This window comes from Urocampus carinirostris, chromosome 5 (genome assembly GCF_059441175.1).
Source record: "Urocampus carinirostris isolate Australia breed hairy pipefish chromosome 5, RoL_Ucar_1.0, whole genome shotgun sequence".
Classification (NCBI taxonomy): Eukaryota; Metazoa; Chordata; class Actinopteri; order Syngnathiformes; family Syngnathidae; genus Urocampus; species Urocampus carinirostris.
Window position 1 is genome coordinate 38,923,700 of NC_142353.1, and position 27,848 is coordinate 38,951,547.

Consider the following 27,848-nt stretch of genomic DNA (forward strand, 5'->3'; position numbering starts at 1 on the left):
AAGGAGCGGGCATAGGTGATTCACATCAGTAATCATGACACTATGGAGAATTTCTTTTTTAACTTTCCCAGAATAAAGTGATATTGTACCACCACTACACTAGGGGGCAGTGGCGTTCCCAGTGGCAGTGATTTACTTACATTTAGCCTCCATGCACTGCAGTACAGAGTATAAGGATTGAATATGAAGTGTAGGCACGAAGTGTAGCAGGCCCTCTAGTGACCCCAAGGAAAAATATATTTAACACGGACAGGTGAATAGAGATGGGGTAAAGAGATAAACAAAATTCTCCTCCTGTAACACATCATTGTAACCTTGGAACTTTGCTATATTAAAAATGTTTGCAGAAAACAGCATGAGGCCAAATAAAAATACATTATAACCCAATCAAGCTGATGTGACGAAGGAGGATGGAAGGAGACGTGTTACCATCAATATCGAGAAGTATTTGTTTTGTCCCCACTGATACTATGTGATCACTTAAAAATAAAAAATAAAAGGGGGGGGGGGCGCTGGAGGATTTCTTCTTCCGAGGGAGGGCATGAGAGAAAATAATTGAGAAGCACTGGTGTAGTCAAATATTGATTAATCATGTCTCAAAGTGTACCGCTCAAAATTGGGGGGAAAAACATCAAGTTTAGAATATTCAAAGATGGTCACCCAATGGCATGGTAAATATTGCTGACTCAGGTTTTCTTTTTTACATAGTCCAGTTTAACTGTTAGGTTAACTAATTCCAAACTGGGCTGCATTTCTCCATATGAACTCCAGGAACTCTCGTCCTCTTCCGAAAAGAATATGATATCCTCGCAAACAATGTTGAATGAACATCTTTGGGGAATTTCTTGATCCCCGCATCCCTCTTCACAAATTTGGTCGGGGTGACCTAGAAATCAGAAATGTTCATAACTGGAGACTGCATAGCAGCTGGATGTAGCGTATGGCCTGGTTTTTCACAGCTGCTTTTGGCCCTTCCTACCCCGGGGGTGTGCAAACTACAGCCCGCGAGTGATATTGTTTTTAGTCCAACTCACCAAACAAAGATGGATTGGTAAAATAAATTTGACAAATAAAATATTGCTATTTGAGTGCCACTCTTGTCTTTAGTGTCCTTTCGCGTTTCCCTTTCATAAAAATAATTTTTTCATGAAGCATTCATGGGTACTGCGCACAAGGACAACATTCAAATAGCTAGCTACATTTTTCTGTCCTTTTATGTAATTAAATCGTGAATTTATTCCATTTATCAAGATATTTATAAAAAATCATGCAAATAAATAGATTATCCAACTTAGTGCTTAAAAACAAGGACCTAATTCATTATTCGGCTTTCATTTCAAAACCAATTTAATTGAATTAATTTATTTATAAACAATTGTAAAATGCACATATACACACATGTCCATGTAGATATCTGTATGTATAATAGACATAGATGCAAATGAAAAGAAATGGCCACACGTGTCACGGTTGCCATGGTGCCCGAATGGCCCCGCCCTTGTGGCGCCAGCTGCGGCTCATTGACAGATTGGCTTTCCGTCTATTTGAGCTCAGTGCTCTAATTTTTCCTTTGCCAGTCCGTCAACAAACCTCTGCACCGCAACACGTGGGTTTTGACTTGGTCGTGTTTCCTGTTGGTATTCCCTGCCCGGTATTGTTCCCATTTATTTTTGTCCTGTTTATTATCGGTTTCCAGTTTCGTTCCCGTCTATTTTTGTCCTGTTTATTATTCTCTCCAGTTTTTGTTCCAGTCTAGTTTGTTCTGTTTGTTTTCGATATCCTGTTTCATCATCAATACTGTCTGTCCCATCCTGTCCGGTATCGACCCCATCCGTCCGATATCTACTCGAGCAATTGATAACAATCTCGTCGGCCTCTGGCTCCCCATTTCCTGAAAAATATAAGGCTTGTGTGAGAAATGTCACGCGTTTGGGTCCTGAACCTGTTCTGGTTCATGACAACATGGCCAAATATTCTGACCCGCTAAACAAAAATAATGAAAATATAATGACAAATCATATAATCGTAAATAAAGTATTATGAACACAATTTTGTTGTTGTGGTTTTAGTTCCACCCTTGTTCCAAAGTGTTTTTCTTCATGTATTGCCAAGGTATCGGATTCGAGACTCTGCATCAGTAAATCACCAAAAATCAAATCACTTAAATCAATTTTCATACGCAGATTTTTTGAATCCATTGCAGCCCATGACTCTAAATGTTTGCCCACCCCTCTTCAACATGATCTTTTTTATCATGTTTAGCCGATGTATTGGATCTGAGACTATTTGCAGATACAAAAAAGTCAAATCTGTATATTTTTTCCTCCATGCACGGCACCTCTGCCAAATGCTTTAACTCAATGCGGCATGCGTCTGAAAAAGTATGACCACCTCTGTCCTACACTGAGGTGCCAGCCAAAAACTGTAGATGCAAGAATTAACAATACTTATACTATGACAATATTTACAGTTTTGAGCGAAATAAGACTGTTCTTGCATGTTGTCAGGACCAGAACGGAAACAGGAACCAATTGCGTAGCGTTTACCTAAAGTTTTATTGAAGGAAAGAGGAAGGGCTGCGCCCACGATCCGGTGTTCGCTGGACGCGGGAAGCAAGTCATTCTTGTACTCGGATTGTGATCCGAACATGGAAGTGGATCTTCCGTAGCGAGTGATGGTGGTGTCATCATTATACGATTGACGATTGTCAACTGGTTGGTAGCCGGGACTGGGAAAGCAAGGCGTGGTCGGGTTGGAAACGAGTCGTGAGCCAGAACGGGAGAGTAGACGTAGTCGGGAACAAAGAGGGGTCGTAAGCCGGGACGGGGGAGCAGACGTGGTCGGGGTCAAAAACAGGTCGTAGTCGGACACAAACGGGAGCAAAAACAGGACAGGCGGGAGTCAGGGTCGAAAAAGGCTTGCTTGGTATACACTGAGGTTTGCAGACGGACTGACAACGGGGGATTGACGGGACTGGGATTAAGTAGGGACAGGGAGCCAATCAGAGCCCGCAGCGGTTGGCGCCAAATGAGCGGGCACAGGTGAATTACTTCAGTAATCATGACACTTGTACCGTTTTCTGCCAAATTATCTGAGTTTTCGTTAGGTGTATGTTAAGTTAATTTCCACTGTGGGAGAGATAAACTAAAAAGAAAAATCCAGAAATCACAATGCATGAGTTTTTATTCGTATTAATTTTCCGTCGAATTCTCAATCAAACGCGAGAGTGATTCATTTTGTCAAGGCGGCATTGTTACCACACTCCCATCGGATCATACGATATCCTACGATATCCTACCATTCATCGTAGGTGCATGTCCACTGTAAAAGAGATAAACTAAAAAGAAAAATCCAGAAATCACAATGCATGAGTTTTTATTCTTATTAATTTCCTGTTAAATTCTCAATCAAACAGGAGACTGACTCATTTTGTCAAGGCATCATTTTTACCACACTCCCAACGGATCATACGATATCCTACCATTCATCGTAGGTGCATGTCCACTGTGAGAGAGATAAACTAAAAAGAAAAATCCAGAAATCCCAATGCATGAGTTTTTATTCTTATTAATCTCCCGTCGAATTCTCAATCAAACAGGAGACTGACTCATTCTGTCAAGGCATCATTTTTACCACACTCCCAACGGATCATACGATATCCTACCATTCATCGTATGTGCATGTCCACTGTGAGCGAGATAAACTAAAAAGAAAAATCAAAAATCACAATGCATGAGTTTTTGTTCTTGTTAATTTCCTGTTGAACTCTCAATCAAATGTGAGACTGACTCATTTTATCAAGACGGCATTGTTACCACACTCCCAACGGATCATACGATATCCTACCATTCAATATTGTTTTGGACATGTTCCATGTGAGTGCCTCGAAAGGCAGGGTGGAGTTTGTCCCTGAACAGTTCAGGCTTGTTTGGAAACAAATGCATGCACCTGAATGTTCAGACATCAGGTTAATGGAGAGCCCCTTTAATCCGGGGTCAAAAGTGAAAGACATTGTCAAGACAAGGGAAGGAGAATTCCCAGATTTTTTTGTTTTTCGGCTTCTCAAACACTTAGCTATTGCTGCAGGGTGCGTCTATGAACTTTTGCTAATGTGCGTTAGAAAAAAAAAATAGGAGAAGAAAGAGAAAGTGCTTGAGCACCAGTGCAAACTTGCATGGCATACCTGGGCAAGTCTTCTCTTTATTCCAGACATTTGCCTGTGGGGGGAAAAGGGAGAAAGGGATGTCTATTATCTCACCTGTGGAATAGCAAAGATATTTTATTTTGGGTTGGTTCTTTAAGTCAGAGTAAACTACTTGTTGTAAAACAAGTGTCATGCAAGCAAAATGTGTCAAAAAAACAATAAAAGAAAAACATATCAGATTATGCAGCATCGTTTCACAATCATTTTCCTTTTCCCCCTCCGCAACAGAGAGGTTTCATCTCCCTGCCCGAGGGCCACTTTTTCATCGAGCCGCTCCCAAAATCTCCAAACGCCCCTGAAGGTTCCCCGGAACCGCATGTCATCTTTCCCAGGGTCGCCACGGTAACCCAGCGGGAAAAACGCAGCACCGGGAGCAGGAGGACACCCGGCCCGTGCGGAGTAACAGGTACAGTAACAAATGATCATTTTGATATTTAATTGTTTTGATTACAATTTCACTATTTAATCAACAATTTATTTAAATCCCAGGACTTTCAAACAGAACATAAGTCTTGTTTATTTATATAGCCCTTAATCACAAGGAGTCTCAAAGGGCTGCACAGACCAAAGATTATTGCAAACTACAAATTATTATTACACCATTCCCTGATCTGAAACCGACATGCGGGCAAGGAAAAACTCAAAACTTTAGTCAAGTCACGTTTATATGTATAGCCCTTAATCACAAGAAGTCTCAAAGGTCTGTACAGACCACAGACTGTTACAGACTACAGACTATTACACAATCCCCTGATCTAAGACCTACATGAAGGGAAGGAAAAACGCAAAACCCTAGTCAAGTCATGTTTATATGTATAGCCCTTAATCACAAGGAGTCTCAAAGGTCTGCACAGACCACAGATTACTGAAAACCACAGACTATTATGACACCCTCCCCTGATCTGAAACCGACATGCAGGCAAGGAAAAACTCAAAAACCTCAGTATAAGGAGAAAAATTAAGAGATTTTGAGAAGGGACCACACATGAGGTAATCCCCCTTCCAGGATGTCCAGGCTGCAATGGATGTTGCATTAACAAATACTAAATACAAATAACATAGTAAATTATGTGAATACATGATAATGCGCTTACTGGTTTGGACCACACAGTGTCAGTTTGTTTTCCATAGTTAAAGCATTGTCTGAAAAAATTTAGCCAAAATTAAAATACATAAATGATTAAAGATGATAATGTAAATTAAGACCCTAGAAACTGTAATAATAAACCCACACATGACCAAGCTTAAGGATTTATTGAAATGATGACCTTTACCATAGAATATGTCCCAAATTCACGAATGGATTAGATTCAATACAAAAATGATATGCCATCTATCATGAAAAACAATAAAAGGGGCACATTTTTACCATTGAGAAGGTAACTAGCAAGATAGCCAAAGGTTTAACTTGATGGCAGTCCAAGCTACCGTGTTTTTGCTGCAGATAGCAATTTTTAATGAAATAGGTTTAAATTAACAAAAAATAGGCCAAGATAACATTTTTTGCTCACTGATATAATAACACCTGTTTACGGCCATTTCTCCCTGAGAATGCCGATCTCAGTAAGCTAAGCGTGGTCGCGCCTGGCTAGTATTCGGAAGGAAGACTACCTGGGAATACTAGTTGCTGTATGTTGTTCATTCGGCACACGCTCTGCTGTGACAGCACTGACTGTACTGCCCAGTCAAGTCAAGTCATGTTAATTTGTATAGCCCTAATCACAAAGAGTCTCAAAGGGCTGCACAGACCACAGATTATTGCAAACCACAGACTATCATTACGCCATCCCCTGATCTAAAACCTACATGAGGGCAAGGAAAATATCAAAAACCTCAACATGAAGAACCTTGAGACTGGACCGCTTATGAGGTCATCCCCCTTCCAGGATGACCAGGCAGCAATGGATATTGCAATAACAAATAATACACAAATATTTTCAACATCAAATATAGGTTATTCATATGCTATAGAATAGAAGTGTTTTTTAAGCTTACATTTAAACATTTCCACTGAGGTTGCAGATCAAATCTCAGGGGGAAAAGCATTCCACAGCACCGGGGCCCGAATGGATAACGCTCTCGAACCTGCGGATCTCTTCTTGGCTCATGGAATCACTAGTAGACCAGCAATTTCGGAGCAAAGTAGAGTTGCTGAAAATAAATTAGCCAAGGGGACCAGAAAAATTGACGTTTGACACGAAAATATGTCGTCTATCATGACAAAAGTAAAAATTATAATGGTAAGCTAGCTAGCAAAATATCCAAATACTTGTGTCACGGACCAGGAACGGAGACGGGACCCAATTGCGTTCGTTTTACTCAGCTTTATTTAGAAAGAAGAAAGGGCTTGCACCCACGATCCGGTAATAATCGGTCACGGGTAGCAGATCGCTGGGAACCCGGAAGTGGCACTTCCGTGTCGAGCGAAGGCAATGTCGAGATCGAGGAAAAAGCAGGTCGATGGCTGGGACGGAGGAGCAAAAACATAAACGGGTTCAGAAAAGAGGTCGGCAACGGGAATCAGATGGGAAACAGGGCAGGATAGTCAGGAGTCAAAAGAGCTGGCCTCGCGTGTAGCTAAGGTTTGCAGACGATCTGACGAATGTTGACAGGAAGGCGGGGTTTTGAAAAGAGGTCAGCAACCAATCAGGGTCCGCGGGTGTTGGCGCCAACGGAGCAGACTCAGGTGCCCCACATCAGTAATCATGACAACTTGATTGAGCAGTTACAGATTCATTTCATGATCAAGATGTTGTCAATAAATCTATTAATTTTTGCATTCATGGTGAATTGTTAGCATACATAGAGCAAGTAAAATATACCATTTGAGGTAAATATCTTCAGTCTCATGTTTTTTAGGACTCATTTTTAATCTAGTAGTAAATCTCTGTTTTTTAAGTCCTTCATCCCTTTGTTATTTTAGCTTTTGTATGTTCACGATTCATATATATTACATTTTGTTTATTTTGATTGACTTATTCTGTGCCATAAACTGTTATAGACGTCGAACTTCCATTTGAAATTCATTAAGGCTATCAGTGAACATTCACTCATTCATTATTTTTTTTTTTGTCATCATTACTGATGTGACTCAGCTGTGCCCGCTCCTTTGGCGTCAACTGCCGCAGGCTCTGATTGGCTCTCGATCAGTACTTGTACCCAGTCCTGTCTGTCCCTTTTTGTCAGTCCGTCTGTGAACCTCAGTTAACACTAGGCAAGCCTTTTTCGACCCTGACTCCCACCTGTCCCGTTTTTTGCTCCCGTCTGTCCCTCTTCTTCGACACGTTTTTGATCCTGACCACGTGTACTCTCCCGTCCCGGCTTTCGACCTCTTTTTGTCCCCGACCACGTCTTCTCTCCTTTTCTGGCTTCCGACTTGCTTCCGACCCCGACCATGTTTTTGCTCTCCTGTCCCGGCCACTGACCTGTTTTTCCTTCCCCGACACCGCCATCGCTCGCCACGGAAGATCCGCTTCCGCGTTCGGAGCACAATCAGAGTATCCGAGCGACCTGCTCCCTGTGTCCAGCAATCACCGGATCGTGGGCGCAACCCTAGCTATTTCTTCCGATAAAACTTGTGAGAAACGCAACGCAAGTGGGTCCTGTCTCCGTTCTGGTCTTGACAATTTCAAGTCCATTGCAGCTGTATTTTCGTTTTTGGTACATACAAAAGATAAGAAGAAAATCTACACTATCCTGTTGGAATTCTCATTAAAAAACTGCCTTGGCCTTTTTCTTTCTTCGTCTTTTTTAAATTATTCTGGAATTTGACCATAATTTTCCGACCATCTTTCCACGTACGCTCCAGATGGAGATTCAGTGCAGCTGGAGAAGGAAAGAGAGGAGTGGGAGAGGGAGAATGCTCCAACGCAGACCCGGTCCCGCCGCTCGGTCAGCCGGGAGCGTTGGGTGGAGACAATGGTGGTGGCCGATTCCAAACTCATCCAGTATCACGGCAGCGACAACGTGGAGTCGTACATCTTCACCATCATGAACATGGTAAGACAATGATTATTGTCATTGTTCAGCTTCTATAATATAGATTTACATTCCAGTTAAGTTTATCATTTGGTAGACACTCAAGATAAAGAAGCGAGAATGGATTTTGAACTTACAAGGAGAACAGGGGATAGCTCAAACCTCAGATAAGAAATTCCAAGCTGTTCTAAAAGCCATTAAAGGATTTTATACATTTGACTATAAAGGATTTTTTACGATTGACTACAAGTTACATGTATTCAGTTAAATGTAAGAAAGATATTTTCTGACTGTGCTTTGCTTCAATGTACGATTGTGGGATACACTTAGATCTGCTGTTAGTAATAATAAACAACCCGCCCCCGTGTGGAGTTGCCGGCTCCTGGTCATTTTCTCTCTCAAAACGAGCGTGCATAATTGTTGGATGAAAGTAGGTCGTGTTTGGTTAATGGAGTCAGATCACTAATTCGAACAATTTGGTAAATTTTGATAGGTAAATCCCAACACCATCCCATAAAACCTCTTTTTAATGAATCTCCCAAATTACAAAAGCAGATCCGCCTCAAGGGCAAGCTCCTTTGCAGTTGTCCAATATTAGAGGCAGAACTGTTCCGGCAGTTTCGTTCTGTTGTCAAGATGTCGAACAGACACAAATGCAGGACACAAGGAGATGTAAAAGGGAGTCGTGATCAAACCCCAACAGGGGGCGTCTGTTTAACAACAACAAAAACACATTTCACTAGAGAGAAGAGAGTATGAAACTGGGACTGTTGAGGACGGGCAATCTTGAGAAGGGGTCTTGAGGTGGCGAAAACCTTGAAAGGGAGATTAGAGAGTATCTTGGGTCTTGGGTCGAAAGCGGAACTGACGAGGAGGGCAGACTTAGGAAAGAAAGGTGGTCTTGGGGCGGCAAAGGTCTTAAAAAGAAAATTAGGGAGTACCATTAAGAAGATGGCTGTTGATGAAGGTCTTCGGACGAGGAGGGAACTGAAGAAGAAAGTCTTGGGAAGTGACACTTGTCGTCATGGCTTGCCTTGTAGAAACAGAGGTTCGCTGATGAATTGACAACAGGAGAGTGAAAGGACTGGGCTTAAAAAGGACAGGGAACCAATAAGATAGCCCGCAGCGGTTGCCGCCAAACGAGCAGACACAGGTGATCCAAATCAGTCATCATGACAACTATCGCAAGTGACGATACCTTTAAAAAGACTGATATCGGCAGTGATAATTTATATTCATAAAATTTAAAATAATAGTAAAATAAGATATTAAAATATTAAATTGAAATATTCCTTTTTAAGGACGTGTGACTTATTGTCGGAAAAATATGGCACTAAATAATAATATCATAAAATATATGTTGGCAAGGTGGCGGGAATCTTCCATGATGCCAGCATTGGAAACGCCATCCATGTTCTTTTGGTTCGGCTCATTCTACTTCAAGGAGAAGAGGTAAGGAGCCTGGTGGTCTCTTTTTAGTCATGTATGTATTTTACAGTAAAGTGCTTTAATTTGATTTTTAACGGCACTTGTGATCCTACAGAAAGGTCTAAAGATCGTCCACCATGCGGACACCACACTGTCCAGCTTCTGTGCCTGGCAGAAGAACCTAAATCCCCAGAGTGACACGCATCCTGCCCATCATGACCTGGCCGTGTTGGTCACCAGGCAAGGAAACCTCACACAAAAACAAGAAATTCAAAAATTCTAAATTGTCCTTCCTGGTCTTGTGTCTTATTAGGAAGGATATTTGCGCAGGAATGAACCAACCTTGCGAGACTTTAGGACTGTCGCATCTCTCCGGGATGTGCCAACCTCACCGCAGCTGCAACATAAACGAGGATTCAGGCTTACCGGTGGCCTTCACCATTGCCCACGAGATGGGTCACAGGTGTGTAGAATTGTGCGGCTACAGATGAAACCTACCTACCTACCTACCTAACTACCTACCATATTTCCCTCCTACCTTCCTACCTACCTTATTTCTCACCTACCTACTTACCTACCTACCTACCTACCTACCTACCTACCTACCTACCTACCTACCTACCTTCCTACTTACCTACCTATCTACCTACCTCCCAACCCATTTCCCAACCCACCTACCTGTTTACCTACCCAGCTACCCACTAACCTACCTACCTACTATCTATCATTAAGAAAGGGTTTTTCTTCCTCAATGTGCTTGTTTTTATATTCAGACGAGAAGTTAGCCAAAATAAGAGCTGGAGATGAGCAGTTCCTTTGAAGGTTTTATTCAAAAAATATTTTGGGCATAAATGAGCTACAGGCAATGGCAGTAGGATTTCATAAAAGCAAAGACTTAGGGAGTCCATCCATCAATCCATCCAAACATCCATCTATCCATCCATCCATCCATCCATCCACCCGTCCGTCCATCCATCAGTCCGGCCGGCCTGCCTGCCTGTACGCATGCCTCCCTGTCAGTCTGTCTCTTCATCTGACTGTTTTTCTGTCTTTCTATCCGTCCGTCCATTCAATGTTCCCAAGTATAATTGGCTAGCCTGTATTTAAACTACACTGATTTAGAAAACTCCTAGAACTGTAAACTCTAAGAAATGTATCAGCTAGCTTGCCAGCAATACCATTTTGCTCATTTTAAATCTACCATGCGATCAGTCAATAGATCAGTCCAACCATTAGCTAGATAGCTAGCTAGATAGATAGCTAGATAGCTGGCTGTATAGATAGATAGATAGATAGATAGATAGATAGATGGATGGATAGATAGATAGATAGATAGATAGATAGATAGATAGATAGATAGATAGATAGATAGATAGATAGATAGATAGATAGATAGATAGATAGATAGATAGATAGATAGATAGATAGATAGATAGATAGATAGATAGATAGATAGAAAGATAGAATCATACCTGGCTATCTATCTGCAATCTGGATCTGGACTTTATGTTACAATAGACAAAATATATAATACTGTACCTGATTAGGTATTTATGACATGAAAGAAAAGAAAACACAATGTGAACCGGTGCAAAACTATTCCACATTCCATCTGACAGCGCACAGCTGTACGCTTGAAAATAATTCCGGCGAAAGCTGTTTGCTCTTATTGTGCGCTTTGCTTGAACGCAGCTTCGGAATCCATCACGACGGCCAAGGGAACGACTGCGAGGCTGGAGGTCGGCATCCATTCATCATGTCCCGACAGCTAATGTACGACAGCTCCCCGCTTACTTGGTCGTCCTGCTCCAAGGACTACATTACCCGCTTCCTTGAGTGAGCCTCTATGATCATATTATATCTCCTCCTTTTTGCGTGGCTTAACGCGCATCCCTGGATGTAAACTGTCGGCCATATTGGATGGGTCCAACAGACGCGGTTACGTTGTCGCAAATCTACACTATTTTGTCGGATGTTCCAATGAAAATGGAAGGAGTGCGGGGGAAGATGGAGAATTTCACTTAGTTCATTGCGTTCTCTATCATGAATAGTCGAAAATAATGCAGCATTTCCCGGTCAAATTGTGTTCCAAAGAAAACCGAGAGTGTCCCTGAAAGCCTGGCCCAAAACAGCATACCCTTATCCAGTGAGTGGAAGGAATTAGTGCAATGCAACTTCTGTTGAGGGTCCGGGCATGCTAAGCTGCCTGGCCGATGATGGTAAACCGTTGGCTGCCAAAGACCCAGACCCAGAGATCGTTTTATTTAAAACCTAGCCCCTTTTCCGCTTGTTTTTGTCTTAAGCTCGTATGAGTTTTGTCTGATCAGTGAACTTTTGTTGTCGTAACGTAGCCTGGAATTTTCATTTAACGACAGCCTTTACTCAAGATGAGCTTTGTTCGCTATATTTTTGGTCAGTCAATTACAAAAACTACAAGGTCAACGTACTGTCACAACTAGAACGGAAGTAGGACCCTGAAGCGTAACGTCAATCACAAGTTTATTGAGATTTAGAGGAAAGGCAGCGCCCGGGATCCGGTGCTCGCTGGACGCGGTAATCAAGCCGCTCACAGAATCGGAACGTGTTCCGAATGCGAAAGGGGATCTACCGGAGCGGGAGATCGTAGTGTAGCAGACGGAAAAACAAGGCGTTAGCCAGGACGGGAGAGCAGAACGTGGTGGGGTTAAAAAAAAACGAGGCGTTAGTCGGGACGGGAGATCAAAACGTGGTCGGGGTCAAAAAAGGGGTCGTAGCAGGAGACAAATGGGGAAATCAGGAACAGACGGGTGGAAAACGGGTGAAAAAAACGGAACCGACGGGAGTCAGAGTCAAAAATGCTTGCCATGTGAAAACAGAGATTTGCTGACGGACTGACAACAGGCGAGTGAAAAAGATTGAGTTTAAGTAGGACGGGGAACCAATCAGGAAGCTAGCAGCGACTGGCGCCAAACGAGCGGGCACAGGTGAATGTAATCAGTCATCATAACACGTACGCACACACCCATCCAATATGGCCCCCGCTATTATAATTTCCCGGGTGTAGATGACGTGATAGGAACTATCGATTGTGGTTCTCAAATGAGGTACATTTAGTGGTATTTGAGGAAACTTGAAAGAGCACTACACATATTAAAAAATACCTTAAAGGATAAATTTGATGCAAAATCCTAGAATGGGCTTCCCCTTTTACCTACACCGAAAAGAAGACATGAAAATAAAACCACCCATTAACAGAGTTTTTTGCCAATTTTTTTGTAATTTTACCTTATTTTCTCTTATTTTACCAAAAAAGCCCCCACGCCCCTTTTTCATAAATTCTCTTGGCTAACAAATAGTATGGTTCATTGATTCTAATATTTGGGGGGATTATTAATTCATATCAGAACTCCAAGAACTCAAAGTAATAACATAATGTAATGTGTTTATCAGTGTAGGAACATCTAGCATCCTTCAGAGAAATAAATGGTTTATGGTGGAGCACAAGCGACATCTAGAGGCAAATTTTTTAAATTCTAACATTTTCAAAATTAAAGCTGGAAAAATCCCTTCACAACATTGTTTCCATCTTAACCTAACAAATCAAGTATGTTCATGATCTGTTCTGGTTTTCCGCCAGTCGTGGATGGGGCTTCTGTCTGGACGATCGTCCTTCCAAAAGAGACCTTACCACCCCTTTGGCGCGCCTCGGTGTTCGCTACACAACGCATCACCAATGTCAGCTCCAGTACGGGCCAAACGCTACATACTGCCATGAGGTGGAAGTAAGTAAACAAAATAATACCAACAAAGTAAATCACAAATGTTATTACGATGGAATAATCAGTGCCATTTATGTCATTAGGTGACAACGGTTCTACATACTATCCATCATCTCCCACTGTTTAAATAAACTGTATTATTTATCTCACCATCTAAGGTAAACTTTAAAATAAAATAGTCAAGTATGAAGATTGGTGCAGTCTTGTTAACTTACAAAGAGCAACCTATGAAAGGATCTAAAAACTGACATAATTGTCGGCAAGTCGTGTTATGATCACATGCACTGTGAATACCGCATTAAAAAAAATTTATACTATATTTTTTTCAAAATAGTAAAAGTAGTATTTTTCTATCTATTTGTTTAAACAATTCTTAAAATCAATTTATTATATGTCTGAGCACATTTATGATGTAAAAAAGTAAAAATAATGTTTAAAATAAGTCATGGATTCAGAATTTTTTTATTTGAAATTAGCAAAACTCATGTCATGTGACAATACAATTTTACATCTCTCTTACTACATATTCTGCATTGTGTTGTCTTCCTATTCAACATGACTTAAGTGGAAAAACAAACAAACAAATGTACAAAAGAAGCCATGCGTGAGAGCGAAAATGTGCTTGCACAGAAAACGTTATTTTGATGCCAGATATATTATAATAATTTAAAGCAATATTTTACTTACCTTAGTATCCAGCATTTGTAATATGATAATTTTGTACACCCACACCTAAAATTGTCTAATTCGGAAATAATTGGAATGTGCAAAGTTATATAATTCTTCTAGGAAAATAGATTTAAAATAGGGAAAAATAAGAAACATGAGAAAAATGAGAAAAACCTTACTTTTCGTGTGCGATTTTACAATTGAGTTTGCACTTTACTATAAAAATGCTTCAATAGATTTAATAGCCCGTACAAAATCTGAAAAAAGCTTTTATGATTGAACTTAAGTCTAACTGCTGCTGATTTATGTCAATATTTAGAACATTTGCCAGATCCTTTGGTGCTCGGTAAATGGCTCCTGTCGCTCTAAACTGGACTCACCGATTGACGGGACTCGTTGTGGACCAGAGAAGGTACAAGTGCCAAACTTCTCTACATAGCTGTAAACTTATAAGTTTTCCTCGTAATTTATATACCTGTTTATAATTTATATGTACATATTACAAAGCTAAACCCCAAACAATAGTTTTTGGTCTTAAATGTTCCATACATTAGGCGTACCGGACTATAAGGGGCATGAAGAGAGTACAGTAAGAGGTACCATGTTTATCCGTCTATAACCAAAATTGCATGGCATTGTTTGCAACAGGAATTGAACCCGGGTTGCGGTTGTTTGAATAACATTGTGAGTTAATATGGTCGGTGGGTGGGTGGATTCCTCAAGCACTGGGGTGGAAGGGGAACCATTTCCTGTTGTGTATTTTAGGCAAGTACAGCCTGGTGGCGCTCATCCTTTCCAGGCCGCATAAAAAATAGTCTGGTCATGCTTTTCATATATAAGAGGCATCGGACTTTACGACGCTTGAAATTTAGACTACAGTAAGAGCTACTGTGTTTATTCGTGTATAACGTATGGGGCGCTCCATACTATAAGGGGCATGAAACAGCTCTTTAGGTTGTTTTTGCTCCTTTAATCCCAACATGACCAAATATTATGTAAAATTATGCACAAAATGACCTAAAGGAAGGGGGGAATAGAACAAAAAAAGAAAAAAATACCAAAATGAAAAAGTAGTGAAAAGCTGAGAAAAAAAAGAAACAAAAGGAAGAGAACAAAAGAAAGAAAAATTTAGAAAAAAGCCAGAAAAAAAGAAAAGAAAGAAATGTAGGAAAAAAGTAATTAGAGAACAAAAAGAAAAAAGTAACAGCTCGGAAAAAATAAACACAATGAGAATATTTTTAAAGGAATTAAAAAAAACTTAGAAAAAAACTCAGAAAAAAGAAGAAAAAGTTTGTGTTGCATTCAAATAATTTCCAATTATATCAAGTGAATCTTGTTGCCAACATTGTACTTCCACTAAAAAATGTGATTAAGTACAGTTCTGTATCTTACAACCGACTAAATAAGCCCACCAAAATGTTAATATTATGCGACAAAATGTACCAGGAAATAAAAAGAAATGGATATCTTGTGAAAGAATTGTAAGAACAAACGACGTTTGTAGGCCGTACAACCTTTGCAATAGTACATGAGTCAATTCATTCAAAAGAGAAAAATAATTTTGCATTGCCGGAAACTCAGCAAAATGTCAAGTTTTGGACATATTTGATAATTAATTATCTTGCCACACTTGGGATTATGGTTGCTCAGTGTTGTTTCAAGCGTTGCTCACCGACCTTGTGTGAACGCTCTGACCCGTGGAAAATTAGAGGGAACATTGTTGACAGGTATGTTCTTATGATGTTGCATCCGTCCTCTCATAACCACATATCCCGTGCATTGGCCTCAGTGGTGTATCTCCGGAGAGTGCGTGATTGTGGGCAAGCTACCTGAGACGGTGAATGGAGGTTGGGGACAATGGACCACTTGGTCTTTTTGCTCCAGGACTTGCGGTACTGGTGTTCAATCGGCGGAGAGAGAATGTGACAACCCCAAGTAAGATCTTACAGTATTCAATATTTTTAGTTTCAAGTTCCCGCAGAACAAACAATCGGACTCTTCTCTCAGGCCGGAGTTCGGGGGCAAGTACTGCACGGGGGAGCGTAAGCGCTATAGGACGTGCAACACGAGACCTTGCCTGAAGGACAGTCCTACCTTTAGAGAGATGCTTTGCAGCGAGTTTGACACCGTGCCATACCACAACGAGCTCTACAAGTGGATTCCTGTGGCTAACCCCTGTGAGTACTCAGACAGACACGATACGAGTTTTATCAGTTGTAAGCCATGAGTGTGTTTTACTCCCAGTAGAGGGTAGCATTTACAATAAAATACTCATTGCTTTCACTCTGGCCCCTATTGGACCTGTTCAATCTTAAAGGGACTTTGTGCATTAGTTAGCACTTCTTAGCTGTTAAAAACTTCAGTCATCAAAATAAAAAACAATATCTATTTGAATAATAAAGATGTATAAGGTATCATAAAAATTGGCTTTTTTTAAAAATACTTGTAGGTCGCGAAAATTTGTATTTACATAACATAAGGCTCACCTAAGGGAAGCTGACATGATGTATCCCCACAAGTCTTTAGAGTCTGTGTAGTTTAGAATAGAATAGAATAGAATAGAATAGAATAGAATAGAATAGAATATACCTTTATTGTCATTGTTACAAAATGGGTTAACATATTGTGACAACGAAATTGGGCATGACACTCCAGTTTTACACATTCACAGTGAGGTATGAGCCAAGAAGATAAAGGAACAGAGAAGATAAGGTTATAAAACAAGGGGGATAAGGCTATAGTTATAATTGACATGGTATTTACACAAGAAATGTCGGCATGTGGGATGTTACATACAGTGTTATCGTAATATCGTTGGTATCGTAAGGGTTGTGCAACATTGTGTAGTTTGTTTTGTTCCTTGTGCTTTGTAGCACTTGTTTTCGGTTCCACTACATAACGGGTCAACAACCTGCTGAGAGCTACTTTTTGTTACTCATTGTTGTCATTGTTTCTTCAAAGTGAAAGTAAATCTATTCCAGAACTGTTATTATTTTCCTTTAAAATGATAAGAGTGCTACATGTGGACCGACCAATATTTAGGAATTAAAAAAAAAAAAAACATGACATTTTACTCATTTTAACTTACATCATAATGCGAATAACATTGATATTCTAATATGAGCTAATTAGGACAATAAAAATTGGGAAAATATTACATTTCGAGAAGTTAAAGTACTGAGGGTTTGGAGAATTGTAAATTATACATACAGTGAAGCCCTTGTTTAACACAGGAGTCAAGTTCCAAAAATAAAAAAAACATTAAGTTGAAATTATGTAGTAAGTGAAGCGAAGTAGCTAATATGTTAACAAACCACTGGTACCCTGAATAAAAGCATTACAATAACAGAATAGTATATAATAAGTTCTACTTTCGTGTAGTATCGTGTCAATGATTAAATATTGTTTAGATCAGGGGTGTCCATCCTTTTTAATGATGAGAGCTGTTATTTGTTACTCATTAGTGCAAAGGGCAGCCAGTTTCATATGCATTTCTAATATAACAATAACAATGTAATTACTATGTTGTTACTACGTTATTACCAGTTAATTAATGGAAGTAGGGTTAGATAGACCCAGTCACTGAAGCCTTGGAACCCATTGCAAAAAACTACAGAAAATACAGTATTGTTTCGTCTACTCGCAAAGTCTCTAAGAAGCACACAAGATTCCGACCTGAATGAATAAAGAGAAAGCCATTGTGGGAAGAAGTTCAGCCAATAGCAAATGGTGTTTTTTATGATTTAGTGACGTAAACCAATTTCAGACCTGGATTCTATATAGCAGACAGACATCTTAGTAACCCTTTATAAGAACGGACACTGCAAAGTTAGTACAAGAATTTTATATTTATTTGGGTATGCGAACTAAATTGTTTTTATACATAGTAGGGAAAATGAGGTACTGAAAAAACATCTTTTACCACAACATAAAGTTGAAACGATGTAAGGGGGTGTCGCCAAAACTTGGTAGGACTGGTTTAGCCATTCAGGGGGCGAAAATCCATGGAGCAGCAAGACAGTGAAATATGAACCATGTTACAGCAAGGGATTACTTTAATCTTAGAATCATATAAATGATTAAAAATACTTGGTTATTCATTTAATAATCAAATAATTAGTTGTTGATCAAACAATTTATTGTTACACCCATTATAACATTAACCCTGACCCCCATCTTCCCGCAGCAAACCCCTGCGAACTCCACTGTCGGCCTGACACCGAGTATTTTTCGGAAAAGATGCTGGACACGGTGACCGACGGAACGCCGTGTTTCATGAACAATAGCTCCAGAAACATCTGCGTCAACGGAGTGTGCAAGGTAGTGTGGCTGGGTAAGAGACTCAGTGAGACTGGGGGGAGGTTGAGCAGATAACTTTTACAAAGACATGGAGTGTTTTATCATCTTTTAGTGTTCTGTAATGTTAATATTTGTTTTTTTTCCGAAGGAGGTGGGCTGTGACTATGGCATTGACTCAAATGCAGTTGAAGATAGGTGCGGAGTGTGTTTGGGAGATGGTACAAGCTGCAAGACTGTTTACAAGTCGTTTGAGGAGGGGGAGGGTTTCGGTGAGTTTAATGGATTGCATAGCTTAACATGATATTCGCATTTATTTAGCCCTAATCTTGACGAATTACATGTTAAAAGTAAACCTTCAGCTTAGAAATAAAATGTTCACGTGTTTATGATCGGTGTGCCTCAACATCCAAACTAAGCAAAGGTGAGCTTAAAATATATAATCCCTAGAACGCTACCGAATGCCTCCCGTGCCTATGTTCTCTCCCTCTCTTGTTGGGCCCGGCGTCCTCCCCTGATAACCTGCCAGATGTGTAACACTTCAAAAAGGCCCAGGCGTAAGCACAAGACCCCCACAGCTCCCTCCTTTGCTGAACAGACACAGAAAGACACACACACCTTCCCACAAACATCGTAAACTCCACAGACCCGCTCACATTGCTCGCTCCTCCACCATTCACAGACAATAAAAAGCAGAGACAGGGCAGTGCCCCCCACGTCGAACACACACATGCCAACCAGCCCGGCAGACTGAGCCCACCCTCTATTAAAGATCAGAGAGAGGCTGTGGTAGTCTGGATGTGCGTGCATCGGCAGCCTTGGTGGCCCATCTATTACCTCGCCGTGACTCCGGGTCCCCCCCACCATCTCTTGCAGGGTATGTGGACGTGGGGGTGATACCTGAGGGGGCCCGGGACATCCTGGTGAAGGAAACAGAGGAGGCAGGTAACTTCCTGGCCTTGAGGAGACAGGGCTCGGAGGACTACTTTCTCAACGGCAACTACATCATCCAATGGAACGGGGAGTATCAGGCCGGTGGAACCACATTCTACTATGAGCGTAGAGGAAACATGGAAAACCTAACCGCGCCTGGACCCACCAAAGAGGCAGTGGTACTGCAGGTATGCTTGCTACTTGAAGTATGTGGAGAAAAAAAGAAAATTTTAGCAGGATGTTTTGGCAGATAAACTATGCAAAAAATCCCTACCTGATTCTTGGTCTCATAGGCAACACGATTGTCCAGTTATTGTTTCAGGAGAAGAACCCTGGGCTCAAGTACGAGTACACAATCAGGAAGGGCAAAGAGACAGGAAACGAGGTCATCAAACCAATATACAGGTGGAGGCTTGGCGCATGGACTGACTGCAGCACTACCTGTGGACTAGGTTGGTCCAAGTCCAATAGGCACCAGTACACTGCATAACTTGTGTGGATTTTCATGAAATATTTTTGTATGATCCCAGATATTTGATCTTGATTAGGTCTGGTATCTGTTCTGAATCTATAGTGCATATTACTTAAGATCCAAGCATGCATCCCAGAGATTCTCTGATGCACTGCTTGATCTCATTGCAGGAATGTGACACTAATCTTCTTTGGTTTTGTTCTGCTCTACCTTTGTATATTTTTACAGGCTTAAGCTCTACCTTTTATTTTGGTTAGGTGAACAGCACCAGCCTGCTCGCTGCTTTGAAATCGATGTAGGAGTTGTAGATGAGTCTCTGTGCGACCCGGAGATCCGTCCTGATGACAGACACCGCAGGTGTAAGAACATGGATTGTCCTGCCAGGTTTGTATCGTTAACTCATCCTGATTGGTGGTGACATCCCTCAACGAGCTCTTCAACCACTTTTCATCCTCAGGTGGTGGGTTGGAGGCTGGCAACAGTGCACGGCTGCCTGCGGGTCGGAAGGTTTGCGCAAGCGTACGGTGCTATGCGTTCGTACGGTGTCTGGTGAGGAGAGGGTACTTCATCCTGTGGAGTGCAAGCAGTTGCTCAAACCCAAACCTGTAGTACCGTGTAATAGAGATATCCCTTGCGGACAGGATTGGGTCGTTGGACTCTGGGAAGAAGTATGTCGGACTCTTTCCCCTATTAATTGTCTTACTTCGGCACTGTAATAGCTCTGTTGTCTTCTCTTCAGTGTCCAGTGACTTGCGGCGGTGGCGTCAGATCCCGCAACGTGACATGCGCATTGTCCCCTATAAAAACCTGCGACCTTGCTACCAAACCACGCACCAGATCACTGTGTGGTCTGCAGAGCTGCCCCAACTCAAGTTTTAAGCGACAACCGGGGCCTGCTCCCAAATACCGCAGAATTTACCCGCCAAAAATATCCTCCACGAGCAGTTCTCCAACAATTACCCCAACCTTACCGACTACTGTGTCATTGACCTCTAATATCCCACCCATTGATCATTACAACATCAATATTGAGGAGATGGAAACTAAAGAAGAGAAAAATCCCAGTAAAGTAAAAACACAAAGGGAGGAAAGTGAGGACAGTGACGACGGAAGCACACCCGACGAGGTTGTCAATGTCCCAGGTTATGACTACATCACAGAAGAGCGGGTACGAGAGGAGGCGGGCATCATTGACCTTGACGTCGGTACTACTTGGTTCAGAAATCCTCTTAAACTAACCACGCCAACGCCACATGTAATTATCACACCCACTTTACAAACAAGTGGTGCTGGCCTGTACACAACCACACATGCGACCACATCCTCCCCGTTAACCTGGCACTCAACCGCCGAGATCAGTCATCGCAGCAGCCCTGGCATCGCTCCCCACGATCTTCTTTTAACCACCCCTAAGTTGAAGTCACATTCGGTTCCACCTACATTCGATTTCCACACGACGCATTCTCCTACCATGAGGCCCAGCACGGCATCGTGGCTTCCGACCACTATAAAGGTTATCAAAACAAAGAAGCCTGCTGTGACACCCAAGAAAAGCGTGACTGCAAAAAAAAACTCAACCCGGTCCAAAGGGAACCGCTCCAAAAGCCCTAATCAATTGCCTTCCCACCACACCCAGAGCCAAAGGGAGCCAGATAGCGTGAATATGTTCTGGCTTGTAGGAAACTGGAGTGAGGTGGGTGAAATGATTTAGGACCATCATACATAAGCCTAGTAAAGTGTGATGCCAGAACTTGAAAAAGACACAATGTCTCAGGCCTTTCAGATCACATTTTTTAATTTCACAGCGAACAGCAGTCCGTTAATATTATTTGGAGGTTTTATTATTGTTTATTATCGTAGTAAACTGAAATTGTTTGCAGACTTTTAAAGTTGGATTTGCATATTCACCAACCCCAGTGATTGACTCTAAAAATAATTATTTAAAGTGGCTGAAGTTTGACCTGATGCCAAAATCTTTTTCATGCTTACTTATACCCATTCATCCATTATCTGCACCGCTTATCTTCAGTAGGGTCGCGGGGGGGGCTGGAGCCCATCCCAGCTATCTTCGGGCAGTGGTTGCCAGCCAGTCGCAGGGCACACAGAGACCGACAAGTCACTCGCTCATTCACACCTAGGGACAATTTGGACCGGCCAATTAAACATGACATGTTTTTGGGATGTGGGAGGAAACCGGAGTGCCCGGAGGAAACCCACGCAAGCACGGGGAGAACATGCAAACTCTACAAAGGAGGTTCAAGCTCATGACCTCAGAACTGTGCCGCACATGCGCTAACCACTGTGCCGCCGTGCTGCCCTGCTTACGTACAGTCAATCTCTAAAAAGAAAAAAATATTGTGGTTCTGTTTCTGGTACTATGTCAAACCACTACTTAAAACGATTAATTGAAAGACAGAAATAAATTCTACTGCAAGCATTACTTAAGCCGAGCGGTCTTCAGATCTGTCCAAACTCAGAGTTCACCTGTTTGCAGAAGTAGTCTTTTTTCTCATGAGTTGTTGGCCCAAATCTATTTTTGAATGGTGTCTGTAAAATGCGAGTCCCATTCCAACAAATGCATTTTTGCGGCAGTGTTTCCGCAGTTTTATGAGATACTGTTATCTTAAAAAAAATAAACTGCCACAAAACAGAACAGTCAAGCTGCGCTGATCCTTTGCAGTGGAAAGTTGGCATAACTCCGCTGGTATAAATTCCACATTTACTACTAAATGCCATAGGAAATAAAAACTTGCCCCAGTCTTCCTGGAAAAAAAGTCATAATTTTGCATTGCTACATCATATTAAGATTCAACCTGGACTTTTTTCTCCCCTCCAGTGCTCATCCACATGTGGAATTGGTGCAATATGGAGAAAGGTCACATGCAGTTCCCAGAGGGACGAAGACTGCGCTAGCGCCAAGAAACCAGAACCTGCTCGCACTTGTCACCTTCAGCCGTGTGCCACCTGGAAAAGTGGCAACTGGAGCAAAGTAACCACCAGTACTTGTATCCATTGCTGGTCAATGGTCCGTGTATAACAAACCAGGTCTTGTCCACAGTGTCCGGAGAACTGTGCAGTGGCGGGAAAGCGATACCGGGACGTACAGTGTGTCGATTCCCAGAATCAGCGTCCTCTTAGACCGTTCCACTGTCAGGCGGTGTCCAGTAAACCGATCGGTACTTTGACATGTCCCCAGAAAGCATGTGCGGACTGGAGTGTGTCACCCTGGGGACCGGTATGTGTCCTTGCTGGATCAATATGGCCTGCTCAATACACAAAGTCACGAAAGCTTGTCCATCTCAGTGTTCTGGAAGCTGCGGAGATGGAATGCGGGAGCGTTTGGTGTACTGTCCAGCTTCTCAGAGTTGCGGGGCGACTCCGAGGCCAAACAGCACCGAATCCTGCAGCTTGAAACCCTGCCCCGTTTGGAAGACAGAAGACTGGGAGCAGGTACTTTTCAGTCATTTTTAATGTTTTATTGAAGCCGTACATAAGTCACATTAACACATGGTTCACAACCTTTTTTTTGATGTTCACTGTGTGAATTATATTTTAGCCAAGTGGACCAAACCTAAAGAAACATTTTGGTTGGGGGTGTGAAAAAACAAATAATTGAATTAACATTCGGGGCGGCATTAGCTCAGGGGGTAGAGCTCGTCTTGGGATCAAGAGATAGCAGGTTCGATTCCCGGTTCCTCCGTGTTATAGGTCGAAGTGTCCTTGGGCAAGACACTTAATCCCTATTGCCCCCAATAAGCAGGTTGGCGCCTTGCATGGCTGCATGGCCGCTATTGGTGTGTGAGTGTGTGTGTGAATGGGTAAGTGTGAAGCATATTGTAAAGCGCTTTGGGAGGTCTTCATTTACTTGAAAAGCGCTATATAAATGCAGACCATTTACCATATTACCATTTACATTCATTTATTTACAGCACATTCATTTTCTTGACATAATGACATAATTTGATAATTAGTGGATTCTTACCCAATTTGCAGAAAAAAAATTGAAAATATATTTTAATTTCAACATATTGTTTCTTGTCTGCTAAATAAAATGAGAAAAAAATGTCAGAACCCGAACAGATGGTGGACCCAGATGCGTAACGTTTTCACACAAGCTATATTTTACGGAAACGAGGCAGTCATGCGAATCAGCAATTTCTGGGCAGAAGAAGTGAGACAGAGAAGTCAGGTACAGGCAGACGAGATCGAAACTTCATACTGGATTCATGAGCAAGAGACCGGACCGGACGGGACAGACGGGATCGATACCGGATACTGGATAGAACAGCAAGTTACTGGACAGGGCGGAACAGACGGCATCGATAAAGGAAACTGGTTACACGAGCAAGATACAGGACGGGACAGACGGGATCGATACCAGACACTGGATACATGAGCAGGATACCGGACAGGATTGGACAGAAGGGATCGATACTGGATACACGAGCACGATACCGGACAGGGCAGGACAGAAGTGATCGATACTGGATACTGGATACTGGATACACGAGCAAGATACCGGACAGGACGGGACAGACGGGATCGATACCTGATACTGGATACACGAGCAAGATACCGGACAGAGTCAAAATGCACGTCTTGCAAGGGAAGAGGTTCGTTGACGGACTGACCAAGAGTGAATGAAAGCACTGAGTTTAAATAGGAGGGGAGCCAATCAGGCAACAACCTGAAGCTGGCGCCAAACGAGCGGGCCCAAGTGAGGGCAATGGTCAATCGTGACAAAAAAATAAACATTCTTGAAAAGAGCACAATCATTGTATCTAGCAGATTGTAGATCATCCTAAAAAATACAAGAAAACTAATCTACTATTGGATAGGTGAGGTTTGTTTATTAATTTATTCATAAGTTTTCTTATTTTACTTGAAAAAAAATAATATATATCATAAAACAATAGAGGCAGCACGGCGGCGCAGTGGTTAGCGCGTGTGCGGCACAGTTCTGAGGTCGTGGGAACCTCCTGCGTGGGTTCAAATCCAGCTACCGGCCATACTGTGCGGAGTTTGTATGTTCTCCCCGTGCTTGCGTGGGTTTCCTCCGGGCACTCCGGTTTCCTCCCACATTCCAAAGACATGCATTTCAGGTGAATTGGCCGGTCCAAATTGTCCCTAGGTGTGACTGAGCGAGTGAGCTGTCTGTCCCCGTGTGCCCTGCGATTGGCTGGCAACCAGTTCAGGGTGTCCCCTGCCCACTGCCCGGAGATGGCTGGGATGGGCTCCAGCCCCCCCGCGACCCTAATAAGGATAAGCAGTACAGCTAATGAGATGAGATGAGATAAAACAATAGACAACAACCCTAAAACAAGGTCAAAATTCTTCTGTTTTGTGGTGTATCGTTGTTTTTTTAGGGTTATTTAAAACGAGTACACCCATTTGAGAACGACTAATACAATATGATGAAGGCTGCCGGTTCTCAAATTGTATATTCTGACTTTGCAGTGCTCTGTAAGCTGTGGGGAAGGCCAGCAGCAGCGTGACGTTTTCTGCATCGATGATTCGACCGTGGTGCCAGAAAACATGTGTGAGAAGATGTCCAAACCAGATGCGCTCAGGAGTTGCAATATGCAGGAGTGCCAAACCACTACAGGTCTGTTACCCAACTCTTGAGTTTGGACTCATTTACCTATTATTAAGCCTCGTCCCTCCTTTTTCAGGCTCGGTCTGTAGGAAGAACACGATGTCCTCTCGCTTCTGTGACAAACTAAAGCTCTTAGGCCGATGCACCCTCAGATCGGTGCAGAGACAATGTTGTAGTACCTGCGGATCATGAGACCATTTTGGTGTGCATTTCCTCGACAGCAGCTATAAATTGTATGTACTTCGCGACTGCACGTGATATGGAATATGGACCTATCAACACGCACTGGACCTCCGAAGTCTAACGAAATCGGAGATGAAACAATTTTTGAGCTTCTGTTTGAATGGATGTTTAATTAATTTCCTCCTCAGTAAGTATGAAAACAAAAATATGGATGGTGCAGAGTTAAAACGTTTTCCAAAATTCAATAGATGCAAAAAGGTAAAATATTAGAATAGAATCGAATAGAATATACCTTTATTGTCATTGTTACAAAATGGGTTAACATATTGTGACAACGAAATTGGGCATGACACTCCAGGTTCACACATTCACAGTGAGGTAAAAAAGCCAAATGGTTGAAAGTGTGTTAGCAAATTTAGCACAACTGACTGTTAGTGTTGTTTCTGACATGTATAACCATCATTGTCAGTCAATGGTACAGAAAAAAACACTCCCCCCACAAGACCTATGCCTTACTGATAAGGAATTCAGGGTTGAAAACGACTTTTAACCCATTCACTGGCAGCCTCACTAAAATAGACCTATGACGTCCCCAGCCATCAATGGCAGTCCAGCTACAATGGATCTTTGACGTCCCTTGCCGTCAATGGCAGCCAAGCTAAAATGGATCTTCAATATCTGTAGTCATCAACGGCAGCCTAGCCAGAATTGATCTTTGACGTCTATAGCAGTCTTTGGCAGCCCAATTAAAATAGATCCGGAGTGTCAATAGCCATCCATTACAGCAAATGCATGAATTATTTGCAAAATTCCAATTAATAATAATAATAATAATAATAATTTCCTTTGTATTGTCATTCTTTTTGTAAGAACGAAATGTCGATACACCTGACCCGTTGTAGCGAGCCGATGCAGCCGCAGCCAACAGAGGGCGCCGCCATTTTACCAATGTTATAAGTCTTAGGTAAGTCTTAGGTATGACTCGGCCGAGGCGCGAACCAGCGACCTCCCAGTCTCAAAGCGGGCGCCCTACCATCTAGGCTACTGAGCTGGTATGTAATGTCAATACATTATATATCAAGCAATTTGTAAAATGAAATGAAATGATTTGCATTTATATAGCGCTTTTCAAGTCAAGACTTCCCAAAGCGCTTTACAGTCTGCTTCACATTTCCCAATAGCGGCTGTGCAGCCATGTAAGGCGCTAACCTGCTTATTGGGGGTATTAGGGGTTCAGTGTCTTACCCAAGGACACTTCGACATGTAACACAGAGTAGAGGGGATTTGAACTGCGATCTCTTGATCCCAAGACGAGCGCTCTACCTCCTGAGCCACTGCCGCCCCATGTTTGTCATATGTTTGGATCCAAATTTCTTTCGTGTTTGTCAGTCTGCTTGGGATTATATATTTTTTGCCATGTAATGTGAAAACAAATAAAAAATACCAAACAATATATTGGTAGAACTCGATTTCAGAGACTTTGTTTCAGGGAACCTTGTGTCCATGCTTCTGCGAAAAACACGTTCCATTTTAAACTGATAAAAGTAATGTACATAATGATGTCTTGACATTTTATTTCGTACTGTTAATAGAAACAATATTCTTATTTTGTATACTTAATTGTGCTTTATCATGTTGCATTGGTACTGTATAGGGATAAGGGCTTCAACTTGTATTTTTTTACGTGACCTTCAGAACTCGCGAAGTGAACTGAGGCGTGAAAGTGACCAATGAGAAAGAGGCGTTGCTGGTCATCCCTCTCAGGTCACTACTGTTCTTGTATGATCTTGAATATAGCAATGCCAGGCATGTAGTTGCGAGGCAATAAATGTGACTATTAAAGACCTTGTTGCTGTGTGATGTATTTTACTCTGCAAAGCTGCGATTGGAAAACGCGTTAGATCAGATGTAGGACTGATTTGTCAGAGCCAGATAACGGGAAATGGGGTGACATCCAATGTTCCCTGTAATTTTCCACGGGTCTGAGCGTTCACATAAAGTCGGTGAGCAACGCTTGAAACAACAGTGAGCAACCGTAATCCTAAGTGTTGCAAGATAATTAATCATCAAACATGTCCAAAACTTGACATCAAGTTAAATTTTATATTAGGAGCAATTAGGAGCAATGTTCCCTCTAATTTTCCACGGGTCTGAGCGTTCACACAAAGTCGGTGAGCAACGCTTGAAACAACAGTGAGCAACAGCAATCCCAAGAGTGGCAACTAAGTCATTATCAAACATGTCCAAAACTTGACATCAAGTTACATTTTGCTGAGTTTCCGGCAATGCAAAATTATATTTTCTTTTGAATGAATTGACTCATGTACGATT

The 27,848-nt window shown here is 41.9% G+C and overlaps 1 protein-coding gene across 1 annotated transcript in view; it reads left to right on the plus strand.

Annotated features, from left to right (window-relative positions):
* adamts12 (ADAM metallopeptidase with thrombospondin type 1 motif, 12) overlaps positions 1 to 26,331 on the plus strand; it is a 40,018-nt gene extending 13,687 nt beyond the window's left edge. The window contains exons 3-24 of the mRNA XM_088336789.1: positions 4,433 to 4,610; positions 8,013 to 8,203; positions 9,551 to 9,634; positions 9,726 to 9,850; positions 9,924 to 10,073; positions 11,303 to 11,446; positions 13,227 to 13,371; positions 14,357 to 14,449; positions 15,827 to 15,972; positions 16,045 to 16,214; positions 18,224 to 18,357; positions 18,485 to 18,605; positions 19,210 to 19,454; positions 19,577 to 19,718; positions 19,996 to 20,122; positions 20,196 to 20,406; positions 20,478 to 21,431; positions 22,575 to 22,727; positions 22,797 to 22,973; positions 23,042 to 23,188; positions 25,196 to 25,343; positions 25,411 to 26,331. Of these exons, the coding sequence (XP_088192915.1) occupies positions 4,433 to 4,610; positions 8,013 to 8,203; positions 9,551 to 9,634; positions 9,726 to 9,850; positions 9,924 to 10,073; positions 11,303 to 11,446; positions 13,227 to 13,371; positions 14,357 to 14,449; positions 15,827 to 15,972; positions 16,045 to 16,214; positions 18,224 to 18,357; positions 18,485 to 18,605; positions 19,210 to 19,454; positions 19,577 to 19,718; positions 19,996 to 20,122; positions 20,196 to 20,406; positions 20,478 to 21,431; positions 22,575 to 22,727; positions 22,797 to 22,973; positions 23,042 to 23,188; positions 25,196 to 25,343; positions 25,411 to 25,526 (4,101 nt within the window). The 3' untranslated portion in view covers positions 25,527 to 26,331. The remainder of the gene's footprint in view (positions 1 to 4,432; positions 4,611 to 8,012; positions 8,204 to 9,550; positions 9,635 to 9,725; positions 9,851 to 9,923; positions 10,074 to 11,302; positions 11,447 to 13,226; positions 13,372 to 14,356; positions 14,450 to 15,826; positions 15,973 to 16,044; positions 16,215 to 18,223; positions 18,358 to 18,484; positions 18,606 to 19,209; positions 19,455 to 19,576; positions 19,719 to 19,995; positions 20,123 to 20,195; positions 20,407 to 20,477; positions 21,432 to 22,574; positions 22,728 to 22,796; positions 22,974 to 23,041; positions 23,189 to 25,195; positions 25,344 to 25,410) is intronic.
* The last annotated feature ends 1,517 nt before the right edge of the window (positions 26,332 to 27,848 follow it).